At 41.8% G+C, this 26931-nt stretch overlaps 1 protein-coding gene and 1 pseudogene across 1 annotated transcript; both read left to right on the top strand.

Annotated features, from left to right (window-relative positions):
• The first annotated feature begins 847 nt into the window (after positions 1-847).
• Positions 848-25187, top strand: pnpt1 (polyribonucleotide nucleotidyltransferase 1). The gene is made up of 28 exons (XM_088351567.1): positions 848-1130; positions 4460-4520; positions 4614-4688; positions 4789-4894; positions 6061-6110; positions 7320-7383; positions 7464-7511; positions 9036-9149; positions 9253-9439; positions 11383-11434; positions 11510-11567; positions 11635-11731; positions 11815-11917; positions 11989-12059; positions 13231-13267; positions 13338-13404; positions 13537-13626; positions 14453-14506; positions 20644-20753; positions 20836-20907; positions 20973-21036; positions 21106-21189; positions 22578-22661; positions 22753-22859; positions 23012-23067; positions 24530-24608; positions 24699-24746; positions 24820-25187. Exons 1-28 carry the CDS (start codon positions 1012-1014, stop codon positions 24961-24963), a joined length of 2301 nt encoding a protein of 766 aa, XP_088207693.1. The 5' UTR covers positions 848-1011; the 3' UTR covers positions 24964-25187.
• LOC148353598 (U2 spliceosomal RNA) lies at positions 3546-3685 on the top strand (annotated as a pseudogene).
• Positions 25188-26931: the final 1744 nt, after the last annotated feature.

Raw genomic sequence — 26931 nt, forward strand, 5'->3', positions numbered from 1 at the left:
CATCTGGTAAAGTGGTGAATTTTGTGTGTGTATGTGTACAACTGTAATATATACGGCGGTCAACATTACTGGCGGGCCGCAGATTATTCATTTAATGAAAGAGGCCGCAGTCCAGTGAAAGTTTGATCACGGGCTGTAACTACGCAGACTTTGGACATGCCTGTATCAAAGCAACAAAACAAATTGGAAAGCAGCTTGAACCGAGACGAAAGAGTGTGGCTTCACCCCAGAACAGGGCAGCGAAGGGCTGAGACCCAAACCGGAAAAAGAGCAACTGTAAAATGAAAAAAAAGGCCCCGGGCCCTCTCGAACACAGATATTATTACAGGCAGATGTACGCCCACGCTGGGGCAGGTCTAAGCATCCAGTCCCAAATTCACGTCCGCAAGGGTGGGGCTCCTCGCACAATAGTGGTATTTATATTGCAGTGTAGATGTGTGCAGTTTGTATATATCCATTAAGATCTACTTTATTGGGGAACACTTGCACATAAAATAACAAAGGTATCAGGGTGGATGTATGAGCCTAGAAACATGTAATGCTGAAGTGTTTTTGGTTCAATTCTTAGATATTTAGAAACAGTAAAAGAGGTAGAAGCAATAGAAGAGATGACAGTCATTTTGTAATTAATGTATTTATCATGTGTGGCTTTAGACACAGCAAAAACACAGTCATTATCAATAATTCAAAAGTTTAGATGGACAAAATATAATTAACGTCACATGATTCAAATATTTTTTAAACCGGCAGAGAATACCTTGTAGGCCCTCACGACCCACCAGATAAATTAAATCTTTTTTTTTTTTTTTTTTTTTTTTTTTGCTGTTGCCAGTCGGACATTTTTCGTGTCGGACACGAGCCATTATCGTCCAATCGCAAACCCCCTCTTGACGTGTATCCGCACATGAGAGTTACTGTCATGGACGCCTCCATACGACGATTGCCGGCGTAAAATCGCCTTTTTATTTCTACATTTATTCTTATTTTTTCCCCTTTTTTACTAAGTGAGCAATGGGGCGTTTACTCTATCTTGGATGCAATTTTGCTCGCCGCTGTGTGCGTTTGTGTCATCAAAGTGTATACAAAAGTCACGGCAATTTACGAAGCGTGGGAGTGGACCTCGGAGACAAGTGAGTTGATTTCAGGAGTTTCGTTTTCTACGGAAATCCTCAGCAGACGGAGCATCACTAAAATCTGCATTAAGTCACCTTAAATCATTCTCTGCTGGCTATAAACGTATTATACAATAATTAAGAAGTAGAGATAAGAGTGTCTTAATTCGACAGACCCCCATCCAGCATGGAGGGATCAGAATTTTCCGCGGATTTCCGCTGTTTTTGAACCCCAAAGGTCATTCCCGTAAATCGTCTAAATTCGATGAGAAAATATTTTGGGGGGGTGAGGTATGATACGTGACTGTTTCATCACCCCAAGTTAGCATTTAGACCAGGGGTCGGGAACCTATGGCTCTTTCTATGAGTACCTATGGCTCAGAGACCAATTTGATTCCATGCAAAATTTCTCCATCCTGTTCAAAATCGAGATTGTCTATCCTATTCAGGTACACGTAAAGCCAAACCAAAGCTAAATGCAAATGAAACACTTCGCAGTATATATAAGGCACGTTTTTCACTACAATTTACAGTCAAGGTGTCACACAAAAAAAGGGGGGAAAAAACTCGTTTTGGCTGTACAACGCTAAAGAATCCTTTATTTAAAAGTTCACTATATAATCTGTGTTCAGTGTTCAGATACTTTATGATGAATCCACAGAACTGTAAATACGCCAAAACACCGGAAGAGAACTTAGTCATTTGATTGGGTGAGTGGGAGGGATGGGTGGAGCTATGCAAAAAGTACAAGCATTCCCTCCCATCTCTCGCCAAAGGTAAGCACATAAGGCTCCCTATTCTCAGAATGTTGTGACGTTTTTACAAAATAAATGCTTGCATCTGGTTTTGAAACCAATATGTATGAAAAAAAGGGTCAAAAGGAGTTTAACCGATCTTGAGTAATTGCAAGAAAGAGACAAGTTTAAAGTGGTCTGTTTGTTGAATTTGGGACAGGGGCTCTGGCATTATTCTCTTTTCATATTTTTTATCAAATCATCAAAAATAAATGTGCTGAAGACTAAGCTTTTGTCTGGGGCGCGGGTTTAGCAATTTAGTAAATTTGTCTCATAATATATGGTGTGGCTCTTTCCCAAAATAAAATTAATATTTTTTGCTTTTATGGCTCTTTGAGTCAAAAAGGTTCCCGACCCCTGATTTAGACCATTGGTCGATAGGTTCGCTGATAACCAATCAGCGGAGCTTTTGTTCAGAGCTTTGGCTTTCTCAAACATGGCGCTCCTTCCGGTCTTTTCAAACGGTGAAATGAGTGTTTGAAAAAGTAAATATGAAAATACTAAGAAAAGAAGACGAGGCTTTTGTCTCCGAGATTGATAAAGGAATCAAGAATAAATTTAAGTGGTCGTGGCTGGAGAAGACTGTCACAGTAAACGTTAAAATCGGCGCAAAGATCGAGGAAGTTACAGAAACTTTGAGCCAGTTCATCGCAAAGTGTGATGTTCCAGGGAAAGCAAAGTGTCTATACTGTGTCGATCTGATCAATTATGGTACGCGAGGTTGTGTGGCACTGATCGATCATGCTAAAATGAACAAGCACAAAGCAAAAATAGGTTGCCGGCGATCAAATTATGCACTCGGATCCGCATTTAAAATCTGCAGTGAAACTAACAGTAACACCACCGGTTCAACATTATTGGCCGTTCCAAATCCTTCCACTTCAAATACTAGCAGCAGTCAACCACTGGTTCCCCTGCGTGACAGAAAATCCCAATCTGAGGTATTTATAAATCTATTTATTTATGAAATGATTTTATCTTTTGTGTTTATACAATATTTAGAACAGGATAAACAAAATTTAAAATTTGTTATAAACATGATTAAAATAAATTATTTTGTATCATCATGATCATGTTCAATATTACAAATGCTTTTAATGTCAATATATTATTATTTTTTAAATTTTTATATATATATATATAAAATACAAGGTTTCTGTTTTGTTGGATTTAATTCATTCTAGTGCAATTTTCACATAGCAAATAAGATAAATGCTGTTGGCTTCAGGGGGGCTTCGCCCCCCTGAGCCCCCCACCGGGCTCCGCCCTGGACCTGGCCGGGGCCTGCGGCCCCTGGCTATTTCAGCTGAAAATGAAAATCTCCATTCTGATCCCTGAGCATGTTTGGGCTTGATAGATCAACATCGATGACTGGATTCGGGCACCCCCACAAACAACGCTTTTTAGTTTTTAATTGGAAATATTATTAACATGTCCATCTTTTTGAGAATACGTGTAACCTTTCTATTTTCATACCTGTAAACCCAAGCCCAGTGCTCCGATTATTAATGATTGCAATTTCCCTTAAAAAGCTAGGGTTATCCTTAAAAACACGACGCGGCACCTATTACCTCACAACAAGAACGATTATGTAACATAAAAACAGATGGAGAACCCAAATGTATCAGTCACAGGGTCGATTGATGCTAAGTCCTTAGCTTGGCCTGTCCTTAGCTTGGCCTTTTGATTTTTGCATTCCGGAGATGGAATAAGAGCTTGCTCTGTCCACTCCACGCATCGGCCCGGTATTGCGGTACCTACGGGAACGGTGCATTCGCAATGATCGCAACAAGGCTTTAGGGCTAGGACCTTAGCTTAGCCTTTTGGCTGAGAGTAAGTGTCCCGGCTCCTAGGCTTTGTAGCATATAATGAACTGACCGATAACGGATAATGGATAATGAATAACGAAGATAGATCAATAACCCTTAAAAACCCCAATTTTATTTGCCAAATAAACAACAACATTCTTTCAGCATATTTCTGAGTTCTTTCTCCACTGATAAAAACTGTTCAACAACTACTACAAAACATTTTGTTTTTTTTGCATTTTTTTTAAATATTTTTTTTTCTGCCATACAAAAATTGTTATATGCTGTACATAATTTTAAATTATAAAAGAGTGTATAAAATACAGGGGAAATGTTTAACTTGACAGGTATGTATTTTCCACATTAAAATGTGTTTTTGGTGTTCCATTTGTGTTAGTTTTAGATTAAATGATTCACTTTGTTTTGGCATCTCTTAAAACGAAATCGGGTAAATAAAAGAAAAATGTTGACATACACTAAGATTTTTCTTCTGCTTTTAAAGTCATCATGTATAAATCGTGTTCTGTTTTTTTAAGACGATCAATTTGGCAACCTTTATAAATGTATTCCAGTGATTTAAATTTATTGAAAAATAGGTTCTACATTATCAGGGTAAATATTGTGGAAACTCGCTAAATCAAACTTCTATCTTTTAAGGTAAAAAAATCCTTATGTTTGTTATGTATGCCTGTCTGTAAGATATAAAACATTATTCCTTAGCTTTACATATGTTTGTGATATGCAGAAAGCTGAAGATTTCCTCTGGAAGGCTTGCCAAATTTGCTGATGGCTCCGCTGTAGTCCAGGTAAATACTCATTTTTTTAAACTGAAAAAACTACAATGCTGTAGACAGCCATTGTACTTCAGTATTAATAGCACATTACTTCCTTTTTTAAAGCTAGGAGACACCTCTGTGATGGTGACAGCTGTGAGCAAAACCAAACCGTCTCCCTCTCAGTTCATGCCCCTGGTGGTAAGTCATTTTGCTTACGTGTGGTATGCTTTTACAGTCTGTCAAATGTGTTATTTTTTAAATTGAATTTAATTATTTCTTTTTGGTATGGGTGTGACAGGTAGACTACAGGCAGAAAGCAGCAGCTGCTGGCAGGATCCCCACGAACCACTTGCGGCGAGAGATGGGCACCACAGTCAATGAAATTCTTACCAGCAGACTCATAGGTAATCACCTAAATTCAGTCTTTGTTTATACTACAGTGCTACTTTGGTTCACAAATGACTTTAAAACTGGCCCTCGCAAACAATTTTTGTGACAATCATTGGTAACTTGTCTCCTAAAAGTATGCTAGATAATATTTTTGAAACACAGTGTTTCTCAACCTTTTTTGAACTGTAGCACACCTTTTTTCATCTAAAAATCTCAGGGCACACTGTCCATATTGTTTAAAAATTCATTCCTGGCAGCAATTTATTGCTGTTGGTTGGTTGGTAGGTAGGATCCCTTAACTGCTAGGGTAGTAGGGGCACCATTTCCTTTGGTGTGTCTTGGGCAAGTACAGCCTGGTGGTGCTCATCCCTCTAGGCTTAGATTATTGTTTTAACTAAATGGACAGCATAGGTTATAACACAACTTTCTCTATCGTCATTGATTACAACATAGTGAAGATAATTAACATTGTTTGCATAGAGATTATACAACAAGGATAAACAAGAAAAATGCGTAATAAAGACTGAAAAGAAAAATACGACGTTAAAGAATGAAAGGATAAATTATTCTAGTATAAAGTTCTTATGAATTGGTTATATAGGCTATTGGTTCTGGTAAATACTTTTGCTTTAATGTTGGGTTTTACCCTAATTTTAGCTTGTCTTTCAAGGTTTTAATAAGTTTTTTTTTTTTATTCCTGTTCCAATAAAAGCGTAACCTTAAAATACTTAAAATGATTGACAATCATCTGCCACTGTAAATTTTTTACTGAGTTAAAACGTTTTCCCTGTAACTGGTAAAAAAAAAATAATACTAATAATGTCAATTTGCTGGCACCTATTAAGATGGGTCACCTACTAAGATGAGTGAATGTTAGTGACCCGGCTGATCACCGGAAGAAGGCGAAGGGCTGAACAATGAGTTGTTTTTTTTACCAAGATAAAATCCGGCAATTACCTGCAGCTTTTGCCCTAGCACATTGGTTAAAAAACCCTGAAAAAAAAATTTGCATTATGTTTGCTGCAATGATAAACTAATTATTAAATCTATTTGTTCTACAAAAAACATTTGGAATTCAATATTTTTATGATGTACAATGTATTATTATCAGATGTACAATTTAATCCTTATTTTTTTCTTATTTTGAATGTCTTCTTCTCTTTTGTTGTCTTGTGTTTAGACAGGTCCATTAGACCGCTATTCCCATCCGGTTACTTTTACGACACTCAGGTTGGTTCCATTTATTTACAGTTGTGTCTCTTTACATTCAAAGTGAGAAACATGACTGTACTCTTTGAAAAGAAGGGGCAGGGAGGGTTATTCAGTGTCTAGCCATACACATAATGTATAATAAAATGATCACTTTTTTTTTTGCTAATGTGCTTTTCTGCTTCAATGTGCTATTTTAAAATCTGTTGGATTGAGATGTCATGATTTTGGTATTTTATATACGGTAATCCTGCAAATACAGGGAGCTTCTTCGTATATAACTAGAAGGCCAGGGAAATTAAGGGGGAAGAAGCTGTTGTTTGTCATGTCATTAATTGAGATGATGCCTTTGCAAGTGAAATCATAATTGATGCTTCTACAGTCATCATAAGGCTACTGTGGTATACTCCCTGTTAGCATCGTAACTATTGTGTTGGTCAAAGTTGCCTTTGTGTATTAGGGGCAAAATGAGTGCTACATGAGACAGCACTGACTCTCAAATGGGAAAATTCAGTGATAATTTTGCCACCACAGTTAGGTTATCTGTCCATAACTAGAAAGTCAGGAAACCTATGGTGGTGGGAGCTGTAGTTTTTTATGCCGTTTATTGAGGAGGTGCTGCCTTTGCAAATTAAAACACAACTCATGCTTTAACAGTCATCCAGGGACAACTGTGCTGTGTAGTAGTGTAGTAACTCAAGTGTTTTTCTTTTATTCCATTAAGAAAATTATTTTTTAAATATAGTCCAAATGCCAACCCAAACCCTAAAAGGATGAAAAAGGAAGTGTTCATTCAATCGCATCTATGAGTTTCACATACTTGCACGTGCAACAAAAAGAGCTGCAATGATGATTTTAGCCAGAAGATGGCGACAGCAAGTAGAATATTTTTAAGTTACATACACCACCCTTAAACATAAAAATGATAAGACTGTCAAGATAAATAGGCAAAAATATTTACAACATAGTGCTTAGATATTGGCCCAAGTTATAAGAATAGTGTAATGAACAAAAATAGTGCAATCAAAAATTAAATTCTGCAACAAAAATGCCCCACTCAAATCACAAGATATACATTTTTTTTTAAAGTTTTGTGCAATTACATTTACCAGCAAAAAAATGTATTTGCAAGATATGTATTCAGTTTTGTGCTCCCAGCATACCACACCGCGACGCTGTACGCAAAATAACACAAGATGATTTACTTAACAAACACATTTTTATCTTTAGATTCTATGTAACTTGCTGGCCGTCGATGGTGTTAACGATCCGGATGTGGTGGCTATCAACGCAGGTATTATAATGATATATTCCCTCAGTTGTTCCACTTTTAATTATCGTCCGAGATCATTTTTGTTGTCTTTTCTGTTTTAGCTTCAGCTGCTCTCGCAATCTCAGACATCCCTTGGAACGGTCCTATAGGTGAGTGATGCCAGATGTAAACATTTTGAATCTTTCAGGATTTTTGACATTCAGAGCACTGGGCAGAAATCACATTGCGTCAACACGCTCCGGAGGCCATCGCTATGCTTTGTTTTAATTAAACAGTCGGATTCCCCTGGTCCGCACCAGTTCTGAGCCAGCTGGTGCGGCGTAGAACTGGTGCGTTCTAAGCCAGATCAACCTGATCGATTTCTGATCAAGCTTGTATCCAGAATTTCTCGTATCCTGAAAACATTTTCTCCATAAGAATGGACTCAAAACCAAGTAATCCGTTCCCAGCCTTCCAAAATCGTCTTAAAACACATCTTCCCGATCATCAAAAACACATTAAAATTGTAATTCAATATAAAAATACAGTATTATGGTAATGGCTTATAGTGTAACAAAATGTGAGTTCAGTATGAGCACTTACCTTAGAAGAAATTAGGGGTTGCTAACTGATGTGAATGCGTGGTGGTGGAGGGGCAAAGGAGCACAAGAGACTGTTGATAATATGGAAGCTCTTTATGTACACTTAAAATTATGTTACTCAAGGCTAAGGTCACAAAAAGGAGATGCAATGAAATTGAAAAAAAAAGCGCACGGGACCAGGTCTCTACTGTTAGCGACTTATGGCAGGCAGACGTCTCGTATCTCAAATTTTTCTTAACTAGAGTAGCTTGTTTGTAGTGAGGCAACTGTAACTTTAACTATTATTACCATGTTTAATTGTGTTTTTATATCCCTAGTTATGTGGATATATATATATATATATATATATATATATATATATATACACACACACACACATATATACTTACATACATCTCTCGGCACCTAATGTCCACTTTTTAGTAACGATATTCAAAACACTTGCATGAACGTTCTATAATAAATACGGTAATTCTCAATGGCTCGTGCGCCGCGATAATGCACCGCTCTTCCTTCGCCTTGCCCACCCTGAAACGTGAGTTAAGCATTGCCGTTTTGCGCGGTTACAAATACCTAGAGATATACATTGTCAATTCAGTTTTTTTCAAATTTGTATAATATTTTTGTAATTGATAGATTGCAACTCGGGCTGTGAGGAGGAAACGTTCTGCATGTCACGCCTCTCTCATGCTCAAAGTTACCAATCATGCTTAAATATAAAGAAATCCAGTACCTATCTGAAATTTCAATGGAACAGTGATGAATATTACAGAATTAGGCGAACAGAAATTCATCCTTAAAGATATTTATATATCCCCAAAAAGATGAGGGAAACCACTCTTTGGTGTAACTAATGATAAATCAGATTTTGAAGGACAATTTAATTTTATTTTGGGATTGTGTTAATAGTTCACATTTCCAATAAACTATTTTTATCATGGCTGCACGTATTGAAAAACGTTTGAGCTGAGAAAAGATATTTAATGACTATTTTCAATACAAAATCAGAGGCGCGCGTCATACACAAGTGCGCATTATACACAAATACGATATGCATTACATAAACCCCACTGTTTTATATATTGACTACAGGTGCTGTGCGAATGGGATTGGTGGATGGAGAGCTGCTGGTCAACCCCACCAGAACGCAGATGGCATCTAGCACGCTTAACATGATCGTAGCAGGAGCCCCAAGCAGTCAAGTGGGTCAGTTACCGCTGTGATTCACAAAAAGTAGATTTTTGCTATCAAGTTGTGATGACTCTCAAAATCATTTCTTCCATGCCTCCCGTGTGTCTTGTGCGGCCAGTGATGATAGAGGCGTCGGGCGAGAACCTTCTGCAGCAGGACTTCACGCACGCCATCAAAGTGGGCATCAAGCACGCACAGCAGATCATTCTGGCCATCCAGCAACTGGCACGAGAGCTCCAAGTCACCAAGCGCACACCGCCCAAATTGTTTTCGGCCCCTGTCGACATGGTGGCGCACGTGAGGCAGTAAGACATTGCGCTTACCTCTTCTTTGCAGAGTTGCCTCTAGCTCTATCCAACTCTAGCTCTATCCAACTCTAGCTCTATCCAACTCTAGCTGAAGATAATAAGAATATACATCTGTGAGTTGTGTTGGTGTTCAAAAGTGCCTTTTAAAGCTACACTGTGTATTGTTTGACTACTGCATTTCACTGTATTGTGTAGTGCAACTGAAAACGAGAGCTACAAAGTACAAGAAATATTACAAACTACAGTGACTCAGAGTACCGTATTTTCTGCACTATAAGGCGCACCTAAAAGCCTTTATTTTTTTCAAAAGCTGACCATGCGCCTTATAATACAGTGCGCCTTATTTATGGAACAAAATTAATTCGCAAAGTCTTGCAACTAACTTGCAGCCGCCGACTAGATTTTCCCCCGAACGCCAAGTAGTCTGCGGTGTATGCTGGGATTTATTTACCGGCGTTTCATTGGCTAACCAATGTGTCAATCATCATTTGAATGGATCACTATTGGCTAAAGTTATTCGGAGGTCAAGGGGAGGATCCTTTTTTATCATTTACAGGCTGGCATTGGCTTGAACGGCAAAACAAAGCCTGCAATTGGCCAAAAAAGACAGGTCAATCATCAGTTGAATCGATCACTATTGGCTAAAGTTATTCGGAGGTCAAGGGGCGGATCCTTTTTATCATTTACAGGCTGGCATTGGCTTGAACGGCAAAACAAAGCCTGCAATTGGTCGAAAAAGATGAATGCGTATAGCACGTGGCTGACGGCATACAGAAAGCATTTTTTTTACCATTTTGTATCCGTAAATGTTTTATTCTCCTGGATTTACTAAACTCACAGATATAAGAGGACCACGGCTGCACATTATTATGAACACAACGACTTCGGTGAGCTACTCTGGCTATATATATTATCCCTGTATCTTGTTTCGGACTGAACTCGATGTTTCTGTGATAAGCGGTGCAGATAATGGATGGAATGGAGTGTCTATTTTTAAATTAAACTCAATTCCAAGTGTTTATTGTCATATATACAGTAAAGTTGCGAGCGAAAAAGAAAATAGAAACTAAGGAATGGTTGGCATTTCTTGAATCCCAAGACTTTAACCTTCAGAATGATGGAACGATGCATTTGTGTGACATCGTACGGACACCGCATCCGCACGTGTTCTCGACACGTATTTGCGTCTTTGCAAGCTTTCGGAATGTTAAAGGGGTAATAAGTTTGACTGAACCATCTGACTGTTTTGTCGACGTTCCCATTGTAGCGCCTTATAGTCCGGTGCGTCTTATGTATGTCAAAAATAGGACCAAAACTATTTTTTCGGGGTGCGCCCTATAACCCGGTGCGCCTTATAGTGCGGAAATTACGGTAACTGAACAACATATTTTTTTTCTGTGCCCAGCCTTTTACAAGGTTTGTTTTTTGGAAGGGGGTAGTTTTAGCAGAAAGATTGTGGAAAAACCATTTGAGCTTCTACGTGAGCCTCATTTTATGTCAAAATACATACAAATGTCTTGACCTAAGAATTTTTTTTAAAGATTCTTTTTTTAAGAATGCATGTTTTAATGACCATGCTTGTATTTTTGCCTATTATTCTAATGAATAGTTTTTTGGGATAAATTAGGTTCGTTTGTTTTTACCACTGGTAAGGGGCAAAATAATGCACAATGTTACTTTGAAAATAGAATTTAGAAAACAAGCACAGTCATATTTGAGAAGTGAAATGACCCATCCCATCCCAACTATCTTTTGGCAGTGGACAGGGGACACCCTGAACTGGTTGCCAGGCAGTCCCAGACTATTTAAATGTTTTTTCCTAAATGTTGTTTTTTTTAATCTTAATCATTGTGAGTGAGCTTTTAGTGTAGTGTGTCCACAAGGGTGTTGTAACAATTTTGTACTCTTCCCACATCATAAATTATCTTATATGTGTGTAGATGCGCCTCAGAGAAGATCTATGCCATTTTTACAAATTACACTCATGATAAGGTAAGCATCAAACAATGTTTTGCTCACTTTCAGCTCGTCCGTCTCTGTTATCTAACAATACTGCTGTCATTATAGATTTCAAGAGATGAAGCTGTCAACAAAGTTCGCCTGGAAACAGAGGAATCCCTCAAAGGTAGATTTTCTTCTCTCTGATGACACTCACAATTGAAAAAAAATGGCAATAATACTTTATTTCACAGAGAAATTCCCTGAGGCGGAACCTTTTGATTTAATTGAGACCTTTAATGTTGTGAGCAAAGACATATTTCGGAATTTGGTGCTGAATGAGTATAGGAGGTATTCTTTCATAATTTGTTTACACCATGTCATGAATATACTGTATGTTTATGTCAATGAAATCCTGCCTTATGTGCGTTAAGGTGTGACGGCAGGGAGTTAACGTCTTTGAGAGACATTTCATGCGAGGTGGATCTCTTTAAACCGCTTCACGGCTCCGCTTTGTTCCAGAGAGGACAAACGCAGGTACTATCAGTTTTAAGATTTGTGTCTCAGACTGAGGGAAAAAACAATCTTAAAAATGAGACTTTCTCTAGGTGCTTTGTAGCGTCACGTTTGATTCATTGGAATCCAGCATTAAAGCAGACATCATCACCACAGCTTTAAGGTGAGTACTCCTAGGTAAAGGGGCATTGTGTATTATTTAGCACCTCTTAGTGCTATAAAAAATATATTGGAATAATAAGCAAATTAGATGAACTATTTTATATACAAACGATGAATATGCCCCACATCATCATTTTATGTGGCCCGCGACACAGTTCTGAGGGAAGCACAAGAGAAAAATAAGTTCCATCGCGTCGCACAATGACTTGCATTTTCAAATGAGTCCACTGTGTGTCGCCAAACCCAGGCACCCCTCACAGAGAACCCACTGTAGCTGTATTTTCAGACTACCATTAATGAACCAGAGGACACTGAGGATATCCATCCCAACGTTATTTTTCTTAAAATCAAAGTCACGGACGCGTTATGTAAGACGACAATACGGAATATACAAAACATTTTGAAAGGTTTTGAAAAGCACCTGGTAGGTGTCTTTGCAGAAGTTTAAAGAAGTTTTAGCCCATTTCTATGATATATAGATATATATATATATATAGATTTCATATCTATATATGTATATATATATATATATATATATGACAGCGAGGTTCTCATATTTATGTAAACATTTTCATAAAAAAAAGCAGGAGGTAAAAAATTAAATCAATAATTTAAATTCGTCTGCAAGAGTTCCCCTAGATAAATAAACTGTTGTGGAAATTTATTCATTTTTTGTTTTGCTTTTTTTAATGGACAGTTGATTAACACTACAACATTATAAATCTTGATGAAGAAAAAAAACTTTAATAATCGTTTTATAATCAAATCTAATATCCCTGAATCATAATTTAACTGTGAGCTTCCAAAAGGGCCCTCCAGCTCTCCAGATAAGGAACACAGGAACAGTCTGGCCCCCAGGAGATTGTGTTTTCTACTATGTGCCCCCATGTTAAAATGAGTGTGACACCCCTGAGCTGACATTAATGTCTCGCATCTTGCTGCCACGGGGACTGTTAAAACCTCAAAAAGGCTGGGCAAATAAAATGAGATGTAAAATAGTGCAGTTTGCTCACATTTAATATCTGTTGTCTCTAATCTTTCTTGTTCTATGTAGCATTTGTTTTCCTTTTCCATACACAATACAGCGATATCTTGTCTTGAAATATTACACAGTGTCCCTTTAAATGTGTGATATTTATTTTTCTTTTGATCGCCATTTTCTCTGTCTGCAGTGGCATCAAGGACAAAAACTTCATGCTCCATTATGAGGTAAGAACAAGCCCAGTTTCTTTCTTTTTCTAATGGAGTATTTATGACGGGGTTTTCATTTTAATTTCAGTTCCCACCGTATGCCACCAACGAGATAGGGAAGATGGGGGGTATGAACAGGAGAGAGCTTGGACATGGTGAGTTGGCTATGTATTTTTATTTCTTGGACTAATTGCATTTCAATCTTTTTGCATTTAAACAGACACCGATTTTTGCAATCTATTTTGTTGTCACTTTTTGTTGCATGGGGCCCGTTTGTGTTTTAACAGGAGCCTTGGCGGAGAAAGCGCTGCGACCTGTAATTCCCAAAGACTTCCCTTTCACCATCAGGGTCACTGCTGAAGTGCTTGAGTCCAACGGTAAGAAGGCATCTACAGTTGCTGTCATCAGAGTTTGTATGGGTGCTTGAAATACCTTTGCCTTTAATTTTATGTTCTCAAGGATTGAGAGGAGTGCTTGAATTTTGCATATGGTGCTTGTAAATATTTGAAATTGTTGCCATGTTTATCAACAAGTCGGCTTAAAAACATCCCGATAGTGCTCCTTGGTGGCTTCGCTTTTGCCATTGCATTTCTTCTTCCTTCATGATTAACGGTAGCTGGCATTAGTTTGTATGGTATTGTTCCACAAAGCGTCATCGCGCCCTCAAGGCCGTGCCCAAGAGAACAGGTGTATGCTATACCTAAATAGGACACTATGAAATGTGTATTAGCGCAAGGATTATGTATCAATTATGGACCGTGCAAAAAATGAAGGTAGCGTTTTTCCAGTGGTAAATTGTAATGGGAAGAACTTCTTGCAACTGAAGATGTAAGCTGCCGGTAATATTATTACTTTACATTTTTACCCAACACCTACATGGGAATATATTTGTCTTGAAATCATTTACACACATATTGTTCAGATCCACACATATATTCTTAATTTTACTCAAGATATAAATCATGTGTCTTGATAAATGCACACGCAAGATTAAAATTCGGATATATAAATTGCAGATTGTAGAACTGCAAAATAAAAGATTCACACCGGATTTCCTATTTAAATTGTACTGGATAAATTGGAAAATTGGCCTTGAAAGTCCTTAAAAAGTGCTTGAATTTGGTCGTCCTAGGAGGGGGGTATGAACCCTGTGTCATGACAAAGATGTGGACTGACAGATTTGTATTTTCTTATTCTCTTCAGGCTCTTCATCAATGGCATCAGCTTGTGGAGGAAGCCTGGCCCTCATGGATGCAGGTAATCCACAAACTTGTCCGTTAAATACTCCGAAAAAGCTGTCCGTTTCTTTTATTTATTTTTTTTAATAAACTTTCAAAGGAAAATCTTTTTTTTTTTGTATTTTCAGTAAAAGGAATATTACCTGTTAGAAAGACATTTTCTATTGATAACTACCACAAAAAAAAAAAATAATAATAATCAAGCAACACTCATTTTTGACGACGTTGATTATTCCTTTGCTATTAATAGTGGATTAGTCTCATCTGCTTGACAATTGCAGAAACAGCAGGTTAAATGAAGAAGTGTAAAGCAAATTCCAAAAGGCGCGTTTTTAAACAAAAACTACAAACATCAACAACAAAAAAACATTTAAATCAGGCAATCTGCATTTTTGTATTAATAATGTTGATGGTTTCTTTGCTACTAGCGGTGCATTAGTCCCATGATTCTGGACACTTGCATTATCAGCAAGTTTACTACACCAGTTTATGGTAAATTATGAACTACACATTTTTCCATCACAATTACAAGAATGAATACATCCATCCATCCATCCATTGTCTTCCGCTTATCCGAGATCGGGTCGCGGGGGCAGCAGCGTTAAAAGGGAAGCCCAGACGTCCCTATCCCCAGCCACTTCCTCCAGCTCATCCGACGGGACCCCGAGGCGTTCCCAAGCCAGCCGAGAGACATAGTCTCTCCAACGTGTCCTGGGCCGCCCCCGGGGCCTCCTGCCGGTGGGACATGCCCGGAACACCTCCCGAGGGAGGCGTCCAGGAGGCATCCTTATTAGATGCCCGAGCCACCTCAACTGGCTCCTCTCAACGCGGAGGAGCAGTGGCTCTACTCCGAGTCCCTCCCGGATGACTGAGCTTCTCACCCTATCTCTAAGGGAGAACCCAGCCACCCTGCGGAGGAAACTCATTTCGGCCGCTTGTATCCGGGATCGAGTTCTTTCGGTCATGACCCAAAGTTCATGACCATAGGTGAGGGTAGGAACGTAGATGGACTGGTAGATCGAGAGCTTTGCCTTTCGGCTCAGCTCCCTCTTCACCACGACAGACCGGTACAGGGTCCGAATGACGGCAGACGCTGCACCGACCCGTCTGTCGATCTCCCGTTCCATCCTACCCTCACTCGTGAACAAGACCCCAAGATACTTGAACTCCTCCACTTGGGGCAAGACCTCCTCCCCGACACGGAGGGAGCATACCACCCTTTTCCGACTGAGAACCATGGCCTCGGACTTGGAGGTGCTGATCCCCATCCCGGCCGCTTTACACGCGGTTGCGAATCGCTCCAGCGAGAGCTGAAGATCACGGGCTGAGGAAGCCAACAGCACCACGTCATCTGCAAAAAGCAGTGACGCAATGCTGAGGCCCCCAAACCGGACTCCATCCCCGCCAAGGCTGCGCCTAGAAATTCTGTCCATAAAAGTTATGAACAGAATCGGTGACAAAGGGCAGCCATGGCGGAGCCCAACCCTCACCGGGAACGAATCCGACTTATTGCCGGCAATGCGGACCAGACTCTGGCACCGGGCATACAGGGACCGCACAGCCCGGATAAGACTGTGCGGTACCCCATACTCCCGAAGCACCCCCCACAGGGCCTCCCGAGGAACACGGTCGAATGCCTTCTCCAAGTCCACAAAACACATGTAGACCGGACAGGCAAATTCCCATGCACCCTCAAAGACCCTGAAGAGTGTATAGAGCTGGTCCAGTGTTCCACGGCCAGGACGAAAACCACACTGTTCCTGCTGAATCCGAGATTCGACTTCCTGGCGGACCCTCCTCTCCAGTACCCCTGAATAGACCTTACCAGGGAGGCTGAGAAGTGTGATTCCCCTGTAGTTGGAACACACTCTCCGGTCCCCCTTCTTAAAGACGGGAACCACCACCCCAGTCTGCCAGTCCAGAGGCACTGTCCCCGATGTCCACGCGATGTTGCAGAGGCGCGTCAACCATGACACGCCCACAACATCCAGAGCCTTAATGAAGTCTGGGCGGATCTCATCGACCCCCGGGGCCCTGCCACCGAGGAGTTTTTTGACAACCTCGGTGACTTCAACCCCAGTGATACGAGAGCCCAACCCAGAGTCCTCAGGCTCTGCTTCCCCAGAGGAAGACGTGCCGGTGGAATTGAGGAGGTCTTCGAAGTACTCCGCCCACCGATTCACAACGTCCCGGGTCGAGGTCAGCAGCGCCCCATCGGCACTATACACAGTGTCGATGGCACACCGCCTCCTCCCCCTAAGACGTCGGATGGTGGACCAGAATTTCCTCGAAGCCGTTCGGAAGTCGGCTTCCATGGCCTCGCCAAACTCCTCCCATGCCCGAGTTTTTGCCTCGGCAACCGCCAAAGCCGCATTCCGCTTGGCCAGCCGATACCTGCCAGCTGCTTCCAGAGTCCCACAGGCCAGGAAGGCCCGATAAGACTCCTTCTTCAGCTTGACGGCATCCCTCACCGCCGGTGACCACCAACGGGTCTGAGGGTTGCCACCGCGGCAGGCACCGACTACCTTGCGGCCACAGCTCCGATCAGCCGCCTCGACAATGGAGGCGCGGAACATGGTCCACTCGGACTCAATGTCCCCCGCCTCCCTCGGGACATGGGCGAAGTTCTGCCGGAGGTGTGAATTGAAACTTCTTCTGACAGGAGATTCTGCCAGCCGTTCCCAACAGACCCTCACAACACGCTTGGGTCTGCCGGGTCGGGCCGGCATCTTCCCCCACCATCGAAGCCAACTCACCACCAGGTGGTGATCAGTTGACAGCTCCGCCCCTCTCTTCACCCGAGTGTCCAGAACATGCGGCCGCAGGTCCGACGAAACGATGACAAAGTCGATCATCGAACTACGGCCTAGGGTGTCCTGGTGCCAAGTGCACATATGGACACCCTTATGTCTGAAAATGGTGTTCATTATGGACAGACCATGACGAGCACAGAAGTCCAATAACGAAACACCACTCGGGTTCAGGTCAGGGGGGCCGTTCTTCCCAATCACGCCCTTCCAGGTCTCACTGTCATTGCCCACGTGAGCGTTGAAGTCTCCCAGCAGTACGAGGGAGTCCCCAGGGGGCGCGCTCTCAAGCACACCCGCTAAGGACCCCAAGAAGGTTGGGTACTCCGAACTGCTATTTGGTGCATAAGCACAAACAACAGTCAGGACCCGTCCCCCCACCCGAAGGCGGAGGGAGGCTACCCTCTCGTCTACCGGGGTGAACCCCAACGTACAGGCGCCGAGCCGTGGAGCAATTAATATGCCCACACCGGCTCTGCGCCTCTCACCACGGGCAACTCCAGAGTGGAAGAGAGTCCAACCCCTCTCGAGAGGACTGGTACCAGAGCCCAAGCCGTGCGTAGAGGTGAGTCCGACTATATCTAGTCGGAATTTCTCAACCTCACGCACCAACTCGGGCTCCTTCCCTGCCAGAGAGGTAACGTTCCATGTCCCAAAAGCCAGTTTCTGTAGCCGGGGATCGTCGCGCCAAGGACCCCTCCCTTGGCTGCTACCCAGCTCTCTGCGCACCCGACCCCTTTGGCCCCTCCTACAGGTGGTGAGCCCATGGGAAGAGGGTCCCACGTCGTCCCTTCGGGCTGTGCCCGGCCGGCCCCCGTGGGTAAGGGTCCGGCCACCAGGCGCTCGCCAGCGGACCCCACCTCCAGGCCTGGCTCCAGAAGGGGGCCCCGGTAACCCGCGTCCGGGCGAGGGAAATCGAGGACCAAAGTTTTCTCTCATCATTAGGGGTCTTCTGATCTGCGTTTTGTCTGGCCACTCACCTAGGACCTGTTTGCCATGGGTGACCCTACCAGGGGCTTAAAGCCCCCGACAACATAGCTCCTAGGATCATTGGGACACACAAACTCCTCCACCACGATAAGGTAGCAGATCAAGGAGGAGAGAATACATATTTTTCTATAACTATAAAAATGTATTTTAAAACCACAAACAATCCTCATTTTGTATTGAGATTGTTACTTGTTCCTTGGTTCCTTGGTTCTTTGGTGCATTATTCCGATGTAATGGACACTTGCAGGCACAGCTGGTTCGAAGTGAGGTTTAACATTGTCCAAAAAACACTTTTAAGAAACCCACGCAGGCACAGGGAGGCTACGTAGCTAGAATCGAACCCTGGACCTCCACACTGTGGGGCTATGCACCAAAACCCAGCCGTCATGCCACCCTGACACAAGATAATTCAACAACAAAAATGATAATGTATTACTCCGTTTCCACCTTAATTTTCTAATTTTGCACTGTATTCCCGAGTATTTCATAAAGCCTTAGAAACAAAACTGAAATATTGTGCCATTGCTGTTACTGTAACAGTTTTCCACAAACAAATTGCCCAACTTTGGGTTCCAGGGAGCAAAATTGTGTTATGAATGTCTAACAAGGCACGAATGGTGGGGCAGTTGGGGTTGAGAGAATCTCAAGATGATTATTGAAACGTAGGCTACTTGGCTTATAAAAGTCTACACGATGGTACCTCTACATACGAAATTAATATGTTCCAGAATCATGTTCGTATTTCAAATTGTTCGTTAAACAACCGGATTTTCTGGATATGAAGCAATTGAAAACAAATTCATCTGTTCCCGGCCTCCCAAAAGCATCCACATTCACCCGAAATAGCTGTAAGACCCATCTTCCTGAGCAAGATTTTTGTTTCGAATGAATGTTGTACATTGAAATTCTAGAGGTGCTTGTATATAGACGCTGCCCTACTTACAAACAAGAGTTCCAGACGATCGTTCATAAGTTTAATTTGTTCATAAGTTGCTCCAGTGCTATATTTTGTGTGGAATGTATGTTTAAGGTTTATATAGAGTGAGTATGTTTAAGGCTTGTAAAAATAACTGGTATTGTTTTGTACTGAAAAATAAACGTTTAATAAAATAATATGCTCTATAAAGATGAATAAAGTTAAGCTTAACTTACTTTTGGAAGATGGGCTTCAAGAGTTAGGCGACTTCCTCCTCCGTGGAAAAGTGGACTAAAAAAAAAGCGGTCCAACCATTTTCTCAATCGCATCAAGCTTTCTTATTCCACTTTCATTTCAAAAGAAACGGCTCGCCTCTTCTTTACACTTTACACCTACCATATTGAATGGATGCACGAAATATTAAACAATAAAAATGTCAAAGTTCTTAGTTCAAGAGCGTTCTCCATCCGGGCACCGGTGCTATGGAATGCTCTTCCCCCTGAGATCCGATCTGCAACCTCAGTGGAAATGTTTAAATCTAAGCTTAAAACACACTTCTACTCTATAGCATATGAATAACCTATACTTTTTGTGGACAATATCTCTGTATTATTTGTAATTGCAACATCCTTTGCTGTCTGGTAATCCTGAAAGGGGGATACCACATGTGCGGTCCCTTCTCAAGGTTTCTTCATTTTCCTCATGTTGAGGTTTTTGAGTTTTTCCTTGCCCTCATGTTGGTTCCAGATCAGGGGATGGTGTAATAATAGTCTGAAATAATAGTCTGTGCAATAACCTGTGCAGCCCTTTGAGACTCTTTGTGATTAAGGGCAATACAAATAAAAATGACTTGACTTGACTTGACTTAGCGAGCTGGAGATACAGTAAAGAATGTTTACACACGAATTAGGAAGAGGAAGCGGATTTCTTCTTCGGGGTGGATGCTGGGTGACCTCTCACAGCGCCACCACACGCCGGTAGCGGAGGAAAGAAGCACTATAGTAAAGTCCTGTACTCTGAAAAAGGTGCACACAAAATCTAACACACAGCAATGTTTGGATATTTTTCGAAATCCAGAAAAAAATGTTGTTCGTGTCTACCGTTTTTTGTAAGTTGAATGGTCGTAAGTATGGGGAGTGTCTGTATTGAGGCATGACTGTCATGAGAAATTAAGCGTATTAAGTAATATAAGGTTATTTAACGAATACCGGTAATAGTTTTCTATCCGTCAATGTTAACGTATCGTTGCTGAATCTGCCAAAAGAGAATAAGTGTGATGAGATTTTGTTTTTTTTCATCCTCTTGAGAAAAAAAAAAGAATTTTGGAGACAAGTGCTTTTCACATGACAGCAGTTTTCCTAAATGTATTATTAAATATTCACCATTTCTTGCAACTATCCGCAACAATATCTTCCCTAACATTTGAGTTGTGTGTCTTCCTAGGTGTTCCCATCTCGTCACCTGTGGCCGGTGTGGCTGTGGGCCTGATCTCCAAGTGCAACCCAGACAAACCCTCTGAGATCCAAGATTACAGGCTGCTCACTGATATTTTGGTAGGTTCTTCGCACACGCTTGTCATTGGTTCAATGGGTATGCTTCGCGGACCGGGTGATAGCAGTCTCACTTTGTCTACAGGGAATAGAGGATTACCTTGGAGACATGGACTTTAAACTGGCAGGAACAAACAAAGGCATCACTTCAATACAGGTACCCATTCCAGAGGGCACAAATAAAATGTTATGTTTCTGAAGAAAGGGGTTCTTTCTTTCTAGGCTGATGTGAAGATTCCCGGTCTGCCTCTCAAAGTGGTGATGGAGGCCATCCAGCAGGCCACAGGTAAAACCTTTTTAACTCATTCACACAAATGACATTTCTGGGTTTTATGTGGGCAAAATGACTTTTCAGTGGCAAAACGGGAGATCTTGGGCATCATGAACAAGACTCTGGCAAAGCCCAGGACAAACAGGAAGGAGAATGGGCCGGTTGTCGGTAAGTTTTGGATGGAAATAATCAAATACAGTAATCCCTTGCTGTTTTGCGGTCTACTTTTCGCAGTTTCACTACTTTGCTGATTTTCGCTGTGTATTGTGTTTTGCATTTTGATTGGCTAAACAGTAGTCCGCCCCCTCGCCGCTTGTGTTTGCATGTGTGTCAATTACGTTGCGGTCTGAGTTGTACTCATATGCAAAACAGTTTAACGAACCTACATTACGTATGCAAAAGTCTTTTTTATCAAAAAGCGATCATGTAAAAAAAAATACTCTGCATAACCCACAAAAGCAGAAAAGGCAGACAAAGAGACTTTCTATCTGCAACAAATTTCGACCCGCTAAACTTTTGGCACTCCCTGGCGCTTTTCCAAAGATGTTTGATAATGGAAAAGTATGAAGCTTCTGTAGGACAAACGGGACAGATTCTTAACATTATCCAATGAATAGAGATACAGTATTTGTTTCCTTCCTTAAAAGGCTTACATAAGGCATATTTTTGGGCGGTTCTAGATATTTTTTTGGGGTCCATTATAGCTCTCAACATTTTGGGTGACCGACCCTTGAAATTAGTGAAAAAGATTACTTTTTACCTTCTCTAATTGACAGTAAAAGTTTAAAGTAAACTACTTTATTTTTTAAACAAATGCTTTAGCCTGTATAGTGGGCATTTTCTTTGGTTTCAATGTATAATAGAATATTTAAAGAATAAATAAAGGTTTTTCCTTTGTGGGTTTTGACCATTGCGGGATTTTTTTGGGAATGCAACCACCCTGAAAAACATGTGATTACTGTATGTTTAATGGTCAAATTTGAAATGCTTGAATTGTGTCTTATTAAATTAATATTTTGGGCCATTTATGATTTTATGGACAGGAGAGTGAATAGTAACAAGAAAAGAGTAGTGGAAGGGAATTTCTGATTAAGTCGGCGCAGTCTGATGCAACAAATTAGTTGCACTCGCATATTCCCCAAAAATAAATAATAATAATAATAATAATTTTTAGCACCTGCTAAAGAACTTGGCAGACTAATCGACTGAATACACAAGCGAACTACATATTTACAGATTGACATGTCTCAAACGTGAGTAAGCTCTGTATTGTTGCCATCAAGAATTTAACCAAAGACTAGCTAGCGGCAAAAAAAAACCTTGGAAGCAGAAGGACTCACAAACTTTCAGGAAAATGTAGTACTTGTAAAAAGTTAACAGTGGTCTTATTTTGATGGCGTCCTCAATCTCCTTCTTTCTTGTGTCCAAAATGACATTGCATATTCCTGTCTATTTTTTTCTTTCAGCTGAAACTAAAATGTACTTTGGTCATTTTCAGCAGATGAAAATCTGTACACATCCCCTTATATTTATTATAATCGTTTTGTTTTTTCCAGAGAATGTGCGCGTACCTGTCTCCAGACGAGCTCGCTTTGTAGGCCCTGGGGGATACAACCTTCGCCGGTTACAAGCTGAAACAGGTGACACTGTTTTGTTTTTTTGTTTGTTTTTTTGCCGCTATGCAAACCCGCTGATGGGAATTCAGGATATTGAGTTTGCTGTTGTTTAAAGGCGTGACCATCAGTCAGGTGGATGAAGAAACCTTCTCTGTGTTTGCTCCCACACCTGGAGCCTTGAACGAGGCACAGGAGTTTATCACTGAGCTCTGCAGGGATGATGTGAGTGGATTTCCTTTTTTTTTAGTTCACATTAGCTGAGAAATATTGTGATATGTCTATTCAAAATTTGCCTAATGGTGACATCACAATCCAGCTATATTCCCTCAGGCTAATTGCAAACTTTTTAATGTTTATTTTGTTACATTTCATAGCAAGAGCAGCAGTTGGAGTTTGGTGCCATCTACACTGCCACTATCACTGAAATGAGGTCAGCTACTACAATAAAAACTTTTTTTCTTTTACAGGAAATTCTGATTTCAGGTTCGATTTCTGGGGTATGGATAGGAATACCGGCTCTTTCAGCTCAGCTCACTAAAAAGTGGTATTTGGGTGCCTGTAGAGATTATAACTTCGATCCGTATGCAAAAATTTGGTCTTGCAGACAATCCAGTTATCCCTCAGTTTTCGCGGTGTTGCGTTCGAAAATGTCTTGCGTTTTTAAAACTGTCCCACGATGGTCAAAACCCAAGAAGTAGAAATAGACACCTTAATTTATTTTTTTATAACTCAAGAACAAACCCAATTTACAGGCTCAAGTATTTGTTTAACAAATAAAAATACTGTACTTCAAAAAGTGTTTTTTTTTTTTTTAAATAACTTCTCTTTTGTCAAATTATATATTTTTTAATATTCTTTGTATTTTAGCCTTGCGGTCAGTTGTTGGTAATAGGAATGAGTGGAGAGGTGTTGTAAAAGAATAGTAGGATGTTTGGACGCATTCTAAGGGATGGGCAGGGCACCTGTATGATGTGGCAGGGGTAAACCAGTGAAAGCTGTCGGGCCCGTTGAACAAAAGAGTGTGTTGTGTCACCCTGACCCGAGTGACATGGCCGCTTTCTTGTGTCCCGTTTCATCTAAAGGGACGAAAGCATGACCAACTTAGGTGCCGAGGTGCCTAACTTGTTTGGGTGTTTGGGCACTTGGGTTGGCCATGGTCCAAAAATGTTTGTGTGTGTTTTTGCTATTTTTTTCCCTTTTTATTTTCTTTGTTATTGTATGTGTTTGTCTTGCTGTCGGTCACCCCTCTCGAGGGATATGACCAAGGTAGATGGATAGTAGATAGATAGATAGATTGTATTTTATTGCACAATTGTATGGATTCAGGAAACGATCTACTCTACTTAACATAATAGTCGGCCGCATTCATGTGGACGTCCGAGAAAATTGCATTCACCTTCTGGTTCTGTCCTACAGAAAACATATATTTTTCCATTATCAAATATTTTTGAAAAAGCGCCAGGAACCCACTAGGTACCGCCACAGCAGGTTTGACATGTGGAGAAGTCCAACTTTTGCTAGCAATAGAAAGCATTGTCCTTCATTTTAGCCAATAAATGCATAACCACAACTAGAGATAAGATCGGGCCTAAAAAAATTCAGCCTGACCTGGCCCGCAGCTAATGAAGCTTAGCCCAGTCTGAGCCCGACCAATTAACTTGATATGAGGGACCGAGCCTTGTATTTTATTTTGTGAGCACTCTGTAGGAGGAAGGGTGATTTTGGCCGACTCAGATTAAAAAAGTATCTCGAAGGGAGCCCGCCACAGTAATTCACTTCAAAGTGACGCCTTATGGAACGTTTTTGTTGTCCAACAATATATCACTACTATGGAGTTCAACTAAAGAGATGTATTCAATGGTTTTTGTTTTCATTTCTCTTTGGTGCCACAGAGACATTGGCGTGATGGTGAAACTCTATCCTAACATGAGTGCTGTTCTCCTCCACAACTCACAGTTGGACCACAAACGAGTGCGTGATTGTGTTTGAGTGAGAAATTTTGGCTCAGCTTCAATTTAACAGTATGTTTTCATTATGTATCCTGTTCTTCCCCTAAATTAGATCAAACATCCAAGTGCTTTGGGCTTAGAAGTAGGCCAGCAGATCCAGGTTTGTTTTCAATGCATCTCTATTTTCACTACTTAGTGACAGAAGTCTTGAACGACAACTTTTCTTCAACCAGGTGAAGTATTTTGGACGGGACCCCACAGACGGACGGATGCGTCTGTCCCGTAAAGTTTTGCAGTCCCCCGCTGCCACCGTTGTCAAGACACTGAGCGAGAGACAGAGCATCTCTATGCCAACGACCATAAATAATGAACTATAAACAGGCAAAATGACAAGAGTCCCTGGATGTGAGACGGACAATTTCATTATTTCATTGTCAATAATGTGTCAGACAAAAATCCTGATGGACCAGAAAATGACCTAAAACCCATACACACAGAATTTTAAAAAAAATTATGTATACATACAAAATAATACCAAAACTTAATCATGTGTTTAAACCGCAAAATATGAAAGCTTGTGTAAATAAACTTTTGAAATGGCTCGAGTCTTTACTGTGAAAATGTTTGTTGTACGTGAAGAATGGCTGCGAGTCTCAAACATCCTTACCCCAAAAATGTTTTATGAAGAAAATACCAAACCTTTGTACTGTGTACAACAACAAAAACAGCAGGACAAAGACCAGGAACCTTCCCGTGGTGTCCTGCGAAGGGCTCTCTCCCGGGGGGAGGCGCCCTTTTCCATGATCGGAGCTGCATCGCCCGTCCTGCATCTCCGGTCACTTCTTCTTAGGGCGGGCGACATCGAGAGCAACCCTGGCCCCCAGTCCAAAGTCAAATGCCAGTGGTGCTTTCGAACCATCCGCTGCGACCACACCCCAATCACCTGTACTGCCTGCCCACGGGGCTTCCATAAATCATGCACCGGCCTTTCCGAACGAACTAAGGACTTCAGAGGCTTCGTATGCTTGGTTTGTTTGGGTCACACCCCGCCAGGCCTGGCGGCACAGGACAGTCGCAGCCCCCTCTCTGCATCAATTTCTACCGTATCAATTATCCCTCCTTCATCATCGCTTCCATCTGCACCATCATCACATCCTCCTTCATCATCGCTTCCTGCTTCATCTACCCCAACCGTTCCGCCTGAAGGGACCAAATGCTTCTTATGTCCTCGAGTCATACAGCGTAACAACGCCCCCCTTCAGTGCGACTCCTGTGATAACTGGGCGCACAGATCCTGCACTAAGGTCAGGCGGTACAACAAATCCCCGCGCTGGACTTGCTCCAACTGCCTCAACCCAGCGATCTCTTTCACCCAGCAATCGTCAACTGCTATCCCCCCAACCCCCTCCAGCTCTCAACCCCGCCAACCCGCCAACAAATACCGCTATCACCCAACACCCAACGGCCCGTAACAAGAACTGTTCCGTATGTAAGAACCAACTTCTCATCCCCTGTGCCTTCTTCTGCTGCACGTGTAGTAGAGGATTCCACGCTCGATGTGCTCCCGAATCAAAGCCCGCAATTGACGTCATGAGGGGTGCTAACTCTTGGATACGTCCAACTTGCTCCAAACCACAAATGCCATCAGCGGGCGCACAGTGTGAAGATAGAAAGGCGCAACTTCCCCCCCAATCCCAATCCCACCTCACCATCCTGCAGTGGAACTGTAACTCCCTCGCGACAAAAATCACAGAACTAAGGGCCCTAACAAAAAGACTCCGATGAGATGTCCTGCTACTACAAGAAACAAAACTTGGCTGTGAGGATCCCACCCCATTCCTCCCGGGCTATGATGCCATCCGTCTTGACCGCCCCTTCAGTGGAACCAAAAACCACAGAGGAGGTGGCCTCCTTACGTACATTCTCAATGGTATCCCATATTCTGTAGCCCCACCAGCCAACTCTTTCCTGCTGAAATGTAACAAATCCCCATACCCACTGCAAGGAGGTCCCAACTCTCCCTTACCAATATTTATGTCCCCCCTGCCTCATCCTCTTACGCGGGCCCACCGAACAGGCTACCTTGTCTACCCACGGTCCGGGGCCTAATATGCGGAGACTTCAACGCCCACCATCTTTCCTGGGACGACCTTGTACAAGATGATACCAGAGGGCAAGCCATCTACGACTGGCTGGAAGACAAAGATCAGTATCTCGTGAATGATGGCTCCCCAACACGCTACTCCCATCACCTGGAAAGAAGTAATCTAAGCGCAACCGACTTAACAATCGCGGATCCGCTCACCGCGGAATCCTGCAGCTGGACCCCCCTCGTCGAGCTCTCC

This window comes from Urocampus carinirostris, chromosome 13 (assembly GCF_059441175.1).
Source record: "Urocampus carinirostris isolate Australia breed hairy pipefish chromosome 13, RoL_Ucar_1.0, whole genome shotgun sequence".
Lineage (NCBI taxonomy): Eukaryota > Metazoa > Chordata > Actinopteri > Syngnathiformes > Syngnathidae > Urocampus > Urocampus carinirostris.